This window comes from Hyaena hyaena, unplaced genomic scaffold (assembly GCF_003009895.1).
Source record: "Hyaena hyaena isolate Hyena2069 unplaced genomic scaffold, ASM300989v1 scaffold_925, whole genome shotgun sequence".
In the NCBI taxonomy this organism is placed as follows: domain Eukaryota; kingdom Metazoa; phylum Chordata; class Mammalia; order Carnivora; family Hyaenidae; genus Hyaena; species Hyaena hyaena.
The window spans coordinates 638,496-649,350 of NW_024081555.1; the positions used below are offsets into that span (position 1 = coordinate 638,496).

A 10,855-nucleotide genomic window follows, 5' to 3' on the forward strand; every position below is an offset into this window, starting at 1 on the left:
GACCCAAAAGCTTGTGTTTCACAGTGGAGGCCAAAGGTGAGTCCTTAGCTTTAGGTTGGGGCTCGAGGCAGGAAGGTTTGTTCCCCCTTCTTTTTTTTTTTTTTAAATGTTTTATTTATTTCTAGGAGAGAGAGAGACAGCATGAGCAGGGGAGGGTCAGAGAGAGAGGGAGTCACAGACTGAAACAGGCTCCAGGCTCCGAGCCGGCAGTCAGCACAGAGCCCGACGCGGGGCTCGAACCCACGAACCGCGAGATCATGACCCAAGCGAAAGTCGGACGCTTAACCGACTAAGCCACCCAGGCGCCCCGGTTTGTTCCCCCTTCTGTGGGGAACCAAACTCCCATTTTTCTTTCTGGGCTGGATCAGTTAAAACGTAAACAGACTCGGGACCTGATTGCCACCCCACGTGCCCTGCTTATGCTGTCCCTCTTTGTTCCTGCAGTGTCGACCCAGCCAGCAGCCAGGCCATGGAGCTCTCTGATGTCACCCTCATTGAGGGGGTGGGTAATGAGGTGACTGTGGTGGCCGGCGTGGTGGTGCTGATTCTAGCCTTGGTCCTAGCTTGGCTCTCTACCTACGTAGCAGACAGCGGGAACCTGGGCACCATTGTGTCAGCTGGCGACACATCCGTTCTCCACCTGGGACATGTGGACCACCTAGTAGCAGGCCAAGGCCCCCCCGAGCCAACCGAACTTCCCCATGCATCAGAGGGTGGCGAAGAGAAGGCTGAAGAGGCCGGCGAAGGTGGGGGAGATTCCTCAGGGGAGCCTGGAGCTGGGGGTGGTACTGAGCCGAGCCTTGAGCATCTGCTCGACATCCAAGGCCTGACCAAGAGACCAGCGGGCCTGGAAAGCAGCGGTCCAGAGGCCCCCCTGAGATCTGAGGACAGCAGCTGCCTCCCTCCCAGCCCTGGCCTCATCAACGTGCGGCTCAAATTCCTCAATGACACCGAGGAGCTGGCTGTGGCCAGGCCGGAGGACACCGTGGGTGCCCTGAAGAGGTGAGTGGACTGGAGGGTGGGCGGCTGCTTGGACCCCGCGCCCTCGGGCCCTTGGTCACCTGGGAGGAGGCTGGGCTCCACAGGGATGTGTCGGGTCCGTCCGGCCCCCGCTAGGATTGTCTGGGATACTTCCTAGAAACTCACCTTTCGGTTTTTCCCTCATTGCCCTGCTCTGTTGGTCTAGGCCTGTTTGCCTTCTCATTCCTCGCCTTCTGTGTTTCCTTCCGCCTCTCCCCTCCGTACAGTAAATACTTCCCTGGGCAAGAGAGCCAGATGAAACTGATCTACCAGGGCCGTCTGCTGCAGGATCCGGCCCGCACGCTGCGTTCGCTGAACATTACCGACAACTGTGTGATTCACTGCCACCGCTCCCCCCCAGGGTCAGCTGTTCCAGGCCCCTCAGCATCCCTGGCCCCCTCCTCGGCTGCTGAGCCCCCCAGCCTTGGCGTCAGTGTGGGCAGCCTCATGGTGCCTGTGTTTGTGGTGCTGTTGGGTGTGGTCTGGTACTTCCGTATCAACTACCGCCAGTTCTTCACGGCACCTGCCACGGTCTCCCTGGTGGGGGTCACGGTCTTTTTCAGCTTCCTAGTATTTGGGATGTATGGACGATAAGGACATAGGGAGAAAAATGAAAGGCATGGTCTTTCTCCTTTATGGCCTCCCCCCTTCCCTGGCCAGAGCTGGGCCCAAGGGCTTGGGAGGGAGGGGTGGAAAGGATGCGGTGGGTCCTCCTCCTCAGGATTTGGGAGGCAGGTACAGGGCCTCCCCTTCACGTCCACGACAGTACCGACAGACATCCCCTCTGTGCAAGCACAACTCAGGTAGGAAACGAGGATGTCATCTTCTTTCACTTTTAGGGTCCTGGAATTCAGAGCCGGGCTGGTGGTCTAGCTCGGTGGGCAGCCTGGGCCCCGAGGGTTCCCTCCCAGCCGTGGCCCTAGCTCTTTCCATTGTCCTGCATGTCTGCTCCTCGGAACCCAGGGCCGCCTGCCAGGGCGGCTCAGCATGGCCCCAGCATACTTCTGTAGGGAGCCTGGAGTCTTTTTCTGTTTCTTAAGGGAATATTCATCTTTTGGGACTAAAGTCACACAGCAGGAATGAAGGTTGTGTCTGCTTCCCCTCTAGGCACCTAGCTGCCTCTACCTTCTCCCTCCACCCCTGTAGCAGGAATAGGGTGTTCTCTGTGTTCTGGATAGTTTCCAGTGTTCTCCCCTCTTTTCAAAGCACTTTGCTTGTATTTTTTTTTTAATAGTCCTTTATAGAGCTCAGTCAGGAAGGGGATTGGGGCACGAAGCCAAGCCCCCAGCATTGGGAGAGGCCAAGCCACAGCTGCTGCTACCCTAGGCCTAAGGCTGTAAGCAAGAGACCGCTCTGGCCCTCGGCCAGTGTCCTACCCTGCCCAGCTCCAAGGGCGAGCTCCGGGTACGGAGCCCTGGGCCCAGGCCCTTGCCTCTGGGGCTCGTGGATGGAGGGTCAGTGTCTGTGACTAAATAAAGTTCCATTTTGTGGCTGTGGAGCCTCCTTCTGTGACATTAAGAGAATGGCTTTGCTCTGTCCCCATCGACATGGTAATGAGGGTGGATAGGCTGGGCTACCAACGGGAGATGCAGTTTATTTACACCAGCAGCCATGGGGGCAAGGGAAATACACAGCGTTTACAAAGTTAGCTACCTGTACAGGATGGATTACATATGCAAAAATAAAAATCTCAAGACCACAGGACAGCGTGAGCCCCACCCCCCTCCCCCAATGACCCCAGCATGCGGTAATGCCAGGCGGGTGGCCCCTGGGCATGCGGGGGGGAGTGATGCATGGAAGGAAAAGCCACCGGCCATGGAAATTAGTACAGAACCCCCCCCACACACACTCAGACACATGATAGGATACAGGGTGGACGACACCTAGCCGGGGTGGGAAGGATGGGAATTGAAACCCACACAGCCTGCTGTTAGAGGGAGGGGAGTGGGGAGCTCCTAGCCCCTGTTCAACTACATGGTAGGGGGGGGCACACTCTCCCCGGAAGGAAAGGGTTTGCTCCCTCAGGGTCCCTGCTGGACCAAGCCCATCTCTTACCCAGCTTGGGCAGGGGGCTCTGCCCTGAGGGCGGGCCAAGGAACAATGGGGAAGTGGATGTGGACAAACCAGTTCCCAAACTACTTCCCACTTCTCCCTCCTCCAACCAGAAGGGGGAAAGGGAGAGGCCAGAGGGGAAAGGGTACGTACGGTAGGGCCTGAGCAGCAGCTCTCTCAGAAGGGAGAATGGTCCGTGGCCTTCCTCCCTTCACCTTCAACCCACTCCCAAGACTTCATTTGGGAGCAGGCTGGAGGCTGGCTGAAATCCTCCTTCCCTTCTGGCTTCCCCTTGAGGGAGAAGGCTATGGAGGGTCGAGAACAGAGGAGCCCAGGCCCCAGGATTTATTCTAACTCCTGCCAAAACGTGTTTTGGCTTTTTAAAAAATAATCACAATTCTTGGGTTAAAAACCAATTTGTAACCAGGCGTCAGCCACGATCAGAACCACCCCAGGGGGCGGTGGGGGGGGGAGGGGATTGGGGTTCCAGACGGGACTGCAGCCCTATCTCTTGTTGTTCCCTTAACCCTCTAGGGTCCCTAACCCAAATCAGTCCAACCAGTCCTGGGTACTAGCTACCCAAATGTGGGATGGCTCCTCCTGGGAAGAGGGCGGGGGACACATCCAGCAAGCGCCGGACAACACAGCTCAGGGTCAACTCCGCGCCCGTGTCATCAGTCAGCTCTGCGCCGGCCCAGACTGCAGTCCTCCAGCTCGGCTCCTGGGAGTGATGGCGCCCACACGGACGTGGGATGGCAGATCTCTTCAGGACGCAGACCAGGCAGGTGGCCGTGCTGGCAGGGCAGTCCCACAGAAGGGCATGACATCCCTTCCCCCTCCACTGACGACCCAGCGCACGGAGACTAGCCTCTTCCCACCCCACTCCTAGCAAGGGGGGAGGGGGGGAGGTAAAAGATCAGGATTTTCCTCAGAGCCCCAAACCACAAGTACAGAATAAATAACTTAAAAGAGGCTAAAGAAGGGGACACAGGGCAGGCTTCGGAGGCAGGAGCATCGAGAGAGGAACTGAAGCTGGTCAAGGTGAAAGAGGGGGGTCAGCAAGCAGCAGTTGGGAACTCGGGCTGCCCTGCTAGGGCAGTGGGGCAGGGTAGGCGGGAGGAACATGGGGCCACCCCAGGAGGGTGAGGCTGGGCCCCTTCCTGGGGCAGGGAATGAGGTAAGAAAACATTTCAAATAAAGCAGCACCGTTCCCTCTTACCTTGGGGCCCCACTCCTCACCAGCCCTGGGTCAGGGAGGAAAGGTAGGGGGGGGAGTCTTTTGATACACAGCTCCCTCTTCCTACCCTCCCCTTGCCCACCCCTTGAAGCTGTAGAGGCTGGAGGCCCTTTCCTGGCACCCAACAACAAAAGGACAGCTCCTGCTGCCAAGGAGGCCCGTGGGGACTGAGGGGAAAGGGCTGCCCCTGTGAGGGGCAGGGGAGGCGGTGGCAGTTCCGGACACCCACCTCAGCAGACAGCTTGCCGTGCCTGCCTACCCCTGGGACTGGGGGCATTTGCTAGGACTCTGCGCGCAGACAGGACACGCCCAGCCCTGCCCCTCAGCTCCAAGCACCGGACCCATTCACATTGCCGAGGGCGGCTGGGGGAGGCCCCCTCCAGGCTCAGCTTCCAACCCACAGCCTCCCGGGTAAGCCACGAGGCCCCTCGGCAGGGCTTAGTCCAGTTCCTGGGGTGGGGGGGGCAGGCAGTGCCCTGGCACAGTGCCCAGGTCAGGCCCCTGGCCTAGCTGGACATCCAGTAACTCACAGAATAAATAGGAAAACCGCCTCCCCACCAAACTTATGTCCGAGGCATAACATGTCCAGGTCTGAGTCCTGCACGCCAAGGGGTCGCGCTCCCTCGCAGAGGACCCTGACACCCCCCAGGGGCGCAGGACTGGATCCTCTGCTTGCCTGGCCCACCAAGCTTCCCAAGCCCAAACCCCCAGCAGCCGTCCATTTGCCAGGCTTTGCCACCTGGGTGGGGGTTGGGAGAGAGGGCTCTGCTCAGCCAAAGGCTATCCCTTGCACCCAAGTCAGTTGATGTCATCGTAGATGCTGGGCGTCGGGGGTGCCGGTGGCTTTGGCTTCTTCTTCTTGTTGGAGCCTAGGCCGGAGGCAGTCCCTACCAGGCTCAGATGGGATTTCTTTTTCTTGGTTTTCCGTGACTCGGAGCTGTTGGTACCTGAAAAGAAAGGCCCGAGGAAGGAGGGTTGGGCTGGGTCAGGAGAACACAGGTGTCCCCGCACCCTCGGCTTCAGCAGAGCGCCCGGGGGAGGGCCCAGATGTGTCACCTACCTAGACCCCAACCCTGATTCTCACTCGTCTTGGAGGAGCCTGAATCAGAGGGTGAGAGATCAGAGGAGCCGTCCCACTGAAGCCGGCTGATCAGGGCCTGGCTGTCAGTCATGTCAAAGCTGTCGTTATCCAGGGAACTCTCGACCTCTGGAAGGACGCTGGAAAGGGGAGGGGCCGAAGAAGGGCTTGAGGGATACTGGTCCCAGTCTCCATCTCTCACAACCCACCACCCCTCGCGAAGGGTCGCTTACGCTGAGGGCCCAAGGAAGTAAATCCGCACGGCTCGCCGCTGCTCATCTGTGTGCTGGGGGCAGCGCAGGGACCTGGCAAGGGCAGAATTCATCAGACTCTCCTGACCAGGCAGGAAGGGCGGGAGGAACGGACAGACAGGGGGGCGGGGATAAACAGAGAGCCCCCAGATTGTGGCCGAAGGCCTGACCGCTGGAGGAGGGAGGGGAAGAAGGGGAGACCCACTGCTGAAGTCCATGGGCACTCCCACGCCATGCCCAGGATGGGTGTGCAGGAGGGCTCCCCCGCCCCCCTTCTAGGTTCCGAGCTCACCTTGTGCACATCTTCTTGGTGTGTTCAGAAATCACCCCGCATTGCTGGAAGAGGAATAGAAGCTGAAAGGAGGGGCGGAGGAGAGCCCACTCTAGGCACTAGATATTCTCCTCTGTACAAACACTAGACTGCACAAGCAGAAATGGTCCCGGGGTGTCCAGAGCAGACTGTCCCAGACCCCCGCTGGCCAGGAAACCTAACTGCAGAGAGAGTGAGCTACATGGCCCTGCCTGGTCACCAGCCTCCCTCCAGGGACGCGAGTGCTGCCTGTGGCTCTGGCCCACTCCCAAGGGCCCTCCCTTCCCGGGTCTCTCACCGTGGTGAGCAGGCTACGCAGCTCCTCCGGCCCCAGGGTCTCGTAGCTGATCCCAGTTGAGTTGTTATACTGGGCAAGAACCAAAGGTACAGGTCAGAGAAGGGGCAGCCCAGGGGGGAGGGGACAGTGGGGCTGGGGACCCGTCCCTCTCATCCTTCTCTACATGGGCCTGCCCAGCCGTGTTCCAGTGACTCTTCCCATCCCACGTGCCCACCGGGGAGGGGCTGGGACCCAGCAAGGCCGTAAATATACAAGACCTAGCTACCCCATCTAGTGCTCCGGGCCGTCAGCATCCTGACCCCACCTGTCCAAGTCCCTGCCCCCAACTCCCAACAAGGAAAACGAGAGAGAACCTGAGAGGGGCAGCACCTACTCACCTTAAAAGGATCCGAATTGCTAAGTTCCCCTGAAGAAGAAAAAAGAAGGGGAAGGGTGTTTGATGCAGAGGTACAGACAGAGAACCCTGAAAATAACCAGAGAGGAAGTGGGGGTGACAGAAGGATCACAGGCCCTCCCTCGATACCCCTGGCCCCTAAGCCCCCCACCCCCGCCCTCCGGCAAGGAGTCCCGGAAGACACAGCTAGAATCACTCCTGTTGCTCAAGACCCACTTACCATTTTTGTGTTTTAAAGACTTGGATCTTCGAGGGGAATTGGGGTTCTGGAATGGGAGATACCATAGCTTTGGGGAAAGGGTAACGATAAGGGGGAGCCGAGAACCCAGGGAAGGAAAAAAGATTTGACAAAGAAACATCCTCAAATTGCTACTCTTCCTCCCCAGTAAGAGGCCCATCTACCCCGATTCCCTCCTCCCCCGCCCCCCAGGGCCTCTGCTGCCCCCCTGCCCACCGCAGACACCCTCGGCCCGAAACCCAGAGAGGCACCCAATGACCTCAGACTTGAGCCAAGATACCCGAGGACGCCCTGCCCAAAGGGGCGGGTATCTGTCCTTCGCCCAAATTTCCCTCATGCTTGCCCCGGCTCTCACCTTGTCTGATTTTCTCTTCTTGGCTGTGGGGGGCAAAAAGGACAAAGAACAGGGTCGCTTTCAGTTCCCGATCTGAGGACCCCTTCAGAAAAGTACAAAGCTACGCTCTCCTCTCATTTGAGATGAAAACTTGCGACCACCACACTCCCAATTCCCACTTGCCCACCTCCCCCCGCCCTCCCCCAAGTTTCCCCCGACCCCCGAACACCTTTCTTCTCTGAGCCATAGGACCAGTCGTTGTCATTGATGTCATCGTTATCCTCCTGGTCGCTCTCCGACTTGTTCATATTGTTGCTATTGGCAATCCTGCCGACGGGAGGGAAAGAGGACACGTCGAGCTGGCCACCTCTCGCCCCCGCCCCCCGCCCCTCCCGGCTTCAGAGGTACAGCGGAGCAGCCGGGGCCTGTGCCCCACCACCCCCGAGGGCCTTCGCCACGCCACGCAGGGTACAAAAGACGCGGGGCTTGGGATCCGGCAGCGGGAGAGGCCCTCACCGGCGGTTGGCGATCCGGCTGCTGTTCCGGCCCATTCCCAGGCACTTCTCCAGATGTGGGGCAAAGCGGGAGGCGGCAATGCTGCGGCTGCAATTGGGGCAAACACACTCCTTGCTCTTCCACTGGTTGAAAACCTGTCCAAAGATGTCCAACCCCGGCTGGTCCACGATCTCTGGGGACAGGAGAGGCGTGGCGATCAGGGTGGGCAGGGGACCCTCCCCTCGCGCTCCCGCCCACGGCCCCATGGCCTCGTGAACCCCCCTGCCGAAGCTCGAAGCTCGCAGGAGCTCCAGGCACCACTTCTGGCTCGATTTCCAGAGAAGGCACCTCCAAGCACCCCCAGGGCAGGGCTGGACTGCTCTCCTTCAACCCTGAAGCTCACCAAAATCCTTCATGCTATCAGGGTCCGTGTCGTCCAGGAAGAAGTAGCCACACTTGACAGCCCGGTGTACCTCAAAGCAGAATCCCAAGCAAGAATCCTCGACCAGGTCCGCGTATATCTCCTGAGCGATGGCCTGGGCCCAGGGGAGAACAGCGACGGTCGGGAGAGCCCCAGCCCCTGGACTGAGCGCAGCTCTCACCAACCAAGTCTGCCAATCCGCCCTGGCCAAAAATCATGCTTGCTTTGCCATTTTCCCCATCTCGACTTCGCGTCCTTTTCTTCTTCCGGATCCTTGGACCTTTCGGGCTGGCTATTCCCTTTAAGGAACCAGGCTGACTACCCAAATTCCTCTTTGGTGTGAATGCCAGATACAGCGACGTAGAGACATCGAGAAAAAGAACTAGAGGCACACGTGGGGGAGCCCTCACCTCTAGTTTGCTGTTATCCAGGCCAGACAAAGACATTTCCTCCATTTTCATTTGTAAACTCTTGTGGAGACGGCGCTCTGACTGCTCATAGCACAGCGGGCGGCAACACGGCTGTACACACGGGGGTGGGGGGTGCTGGTGTGAGTCCGAGGCACCTCTGAGGACTGCCACCTCCCCTCTGCACCTCACTGCCCAGAGCTGAATCCTGGCATCAGGATATAGCCCTCCCCAAGGCCGAGGCTCACTAAGTCTGGATGGTCCTGCAGGGCCTGAAACCCAAGGGCGGCCTAGTCTTTCCCAGGACCGAAGTCAGGCCCCAGACTCTGCTGCCGGTCAGAGTCTGGGTCTATAGGAGGCAGCAGCTCGACCCAGGTCCCCCAAACTCAAACCCCTCTTCGATACCCATGGTGCAATGCAGCAGGGGGAGGAGAAGGAACTCTAAGGCCTCAAAGCAAACCCACAGGGTGTGGCAAAGAACTGCACAGACTCCTAAATACACCCCCCCCCTTTCCCTAGGCTCTCCTCAGAGTCACCTCTGCTTTCAGCCAGGATGTCCACTTGGGGGGGTACTGCTACCAGAAGTAGGAATGGCTCTAGAACCCTACAACCTTCACCCCACTGGGTCTTCCCTTGAAATAAGTCTGTGACCACAGAAGGGGAGCAGAGCCCACGGAAACCTAGAGCTGAAGGAGCATTTCTAGCCCCCATGAGCAAGAAGGGGGGGGAGAGCCCGGCTGGGATGGCAGGCCCGGAGTGGGCACTCCCCTCACCTGCTCTTCTTTTAGATAACCACCCTCCCTCCCTCAGGACCAGCCCGGAAGTCTCTCCAAGAGCCCCGAAGTCCAGGAATCCCCACCAAAGGATTCAGAAACAGCGCCCACAGTCCGGGGCCCCTCCGAACGGTGGGTACGAGTTTAAGGAGCTGCCGGCCTAGAGTGGGGTGGGGACTGACAAATGAGCCAGGGGCACTGGGGAGGGTAGGAGGCCGGGCCTCGGCTCTTCCCCCGTCCCTGCGGCACTGCTGCTGCATCATACCGACTGGGGGGAGGAGAGCCGAGCCGCCCGAGGCCGGCGCCGGTCCGGGACAGGCCGACCCCTAGAGAGTGGGCAGAGTGGGACGCGTCCCGGCCCCTCTCCTTCCCCGCCCGCCGACGGCCCCAGCCGGCCGGGGAGAGGAGTCCGGGAGGGTGTCTCTATTGTCCCGGGGGCTGGGGCCTGGCTCCCTAACAAAGGCCCCGCGCCCCCTCCCCGGCCGGCCCTGCCCCGCCCAGGGGGGACCCAGACAGGGGGAGAGCTGGGGGCCCCGGTCGGGCCGGGAAGCCGGGGGAAGCCGGGCGTTTCCGCGTCGGCCCGGGGGGAGGGGAAGGGGCGCTGACCCAGACCTGGGGGGAGGGGGCCCAAGCCCCGCCTCGGGCCCCGCCCCCCGCCCCCCGCAGGCCCCTCCCCCGTCCCCGTCTCCGTCCCGTACTCACCCCGCCCGGGGGGCCGCGCCGGGGCCCGGCGGCCTCTCAGGGCCGCGTCCTCCGGCGGCGGCGGCGGCGGCGGCTGCTCCGGAGCCCCATGTCCGTCGGTCCGTCCTCGCCTCTCCCCGGGGCCCAGGGCCCGGGGCCGGGGGGTCGGGCCGCCCCCCCGCCTCGCCGCCTCACCGGGCGGCCATGGCCCCTTCCCCTCCCTTCTCGTCCCGTCGCCGCCTCCTCCTCCTCACCTCACCCCGCCCGCGCGCAGTCCGCGCGCCGTCCGCGCGCCCCTCCCCCCGCCCCCCACTCCAGCCCGCCTCTCCCGGGCGGGGGGTGCGGCGCGAGCCCGGAGCGCGCGCGCGTGCCGCGACCGGAGGATGGATGGATGGAGCGAGCGAGAACGCGAGCGTGCGCGCGCGCGCCCCTCTCCCCCTCCCTCCGCGCGGGCGCGAGGCCAAGCGCGAGCGCGCTCCAACCTCCTCCTCTTCCTCCTCCCGCCCCTCTTCAACACCCCGCCCCCGCCCTCCCTTCCTCTTCCTTCTTTCGCTTTCGCGCGCCCAGCGACTGCTCGCGCCTGCTAGAAGGGCCCGAGCGCGTGCATCTGCCCCGCGGCCGCAGCTCGGCAGCATTTGCTCCAGGGGGCGGGGACCGGGCGGGGAGGAGGGGCGCCACGCCGCCGTCCAAAGTACCGGCGGACGGGGACGGGGGCGGGGAGATGGGCGGGGCTTTCGGGAGCCACCTCGGCCAATCGCCGTCTCGCCTAGGTCCTGTCAGCCCAATAGGATGGCGGTGGGTGGAGCGACGTTCAAGGTGAGGTGCGCGGTGCGCTGGGGGCGGAGACGTTGTGCCGTCCCGGCCGG

General features: G+C 61.4%; 2 protein-coding genes across 9 annotated transcripts in view; one reads left to right on the forward strand and one right to left on the reverse strand.

Annotated features, from left to right (window-relative positions):
- Positions 1 to 2,532, forward strand: part of TMUB2 (transmembrane and ubiquitin like domain containing 2) — a 4,418-nt gene extending 1,886 nt beyond the window's left edge. For all 5 annotated transcript variants that reach the window (XM_039220895.1, XM_039220897.1, XM_039220896.1 and 2 more), the window contains 2 exons: positions 445 to 1,002; positions 1,248 to 2,532. In XM_039220895.1, the coding sequence (XP_039076826.1) occupies positions 470 to 1,002; positions 1,248 to 1,614 (900 nt within the window). In that variant the 5' untranslated portion in view covers positions 445 to 469 and the 3' untranslated portion in view covers positions 1,615 to 2,532. The remainder of the gene's footprint in view (positions 1 to 444; positions 1,003 to 1,247) is intronic.
- Positions 2,533 to 2,594: 62 nt separating this feature from the next.
- Positions 2,595 to 10,216, reverse strand: ATXN7L3 (ataxin 7 like 3). Of its 4 annotated transcripts, none has more exons than XM_039220889.1 (13): positions 10,011 to 10,216; positions 8,539 to 8,649; positions 8,111 to 8,243; positions 7,729 to 7,900; positions 7,442 to 7,539; positions 7,234 to 7,256; positions 6,861 to 6,927; positions 6,624 to 6,709; positions 6,247 to 6,315; positions 5,931 to 5,974; positions 5,621 to 5,692; positions 5,370 to 5,527; positions 2,595 to 5,256 (listed from the first exon to the last, which is right to left on the reverse strand). In XM_039220889.1, the coding sequence occupies exons 2-13, from the start codon at positions 8,587 to 8,589 to the stop codon at positions 5,108 to 5,110; spliced, it is 1,122 nt and encodes a 373-aa protein (XP_039076820.1). In that variant the 5' UTR covers positions 8,590 to 8,649; positions 10,011 to 10,216; the 3' UTR covers positions 2,595 to 5,107. The 4 variants fall into 4 exon arrangements, with proteins under 4 accessions (XP_039076820.1, XP_039076821.1, XP_039076822.1 ...); XM_039220890.1 differs by having other exon boundaries at positions 6,861 to 6,906; positions 10,011 to 10,215; XM_039220891.1 differs by having other exon boundaries at positions 6,624 to 6,652; positions 10,011 to 10,214.
- Positions 10,217 to 10,855: the final 639 nt, after the last annotated feature.

Coding starts and splice junctions, on each gene's coding strand:
- ATXN7L3 (XM_039220889.1), bottom strand. CDS start 8,589: ATGAAAATGGAGGAAATGTCTTTGTCTGGCCTGGATAACAGCAAACTA. Junction 7,540..7,728: donor AGCCGGATCGCCAACCGCCG/GTGAGGGCCTCT, acceptor TCCCGTCGGCAG/GATTGCCAATAGCAACAATA. Junction 5,528..5,620: donor TACTTCCTTGGGCCCTCAGC/GTAAGCGACCCT, acceptor TCCCCTTTCCAG/CGTCCTTCCAGAGGTCGAGA.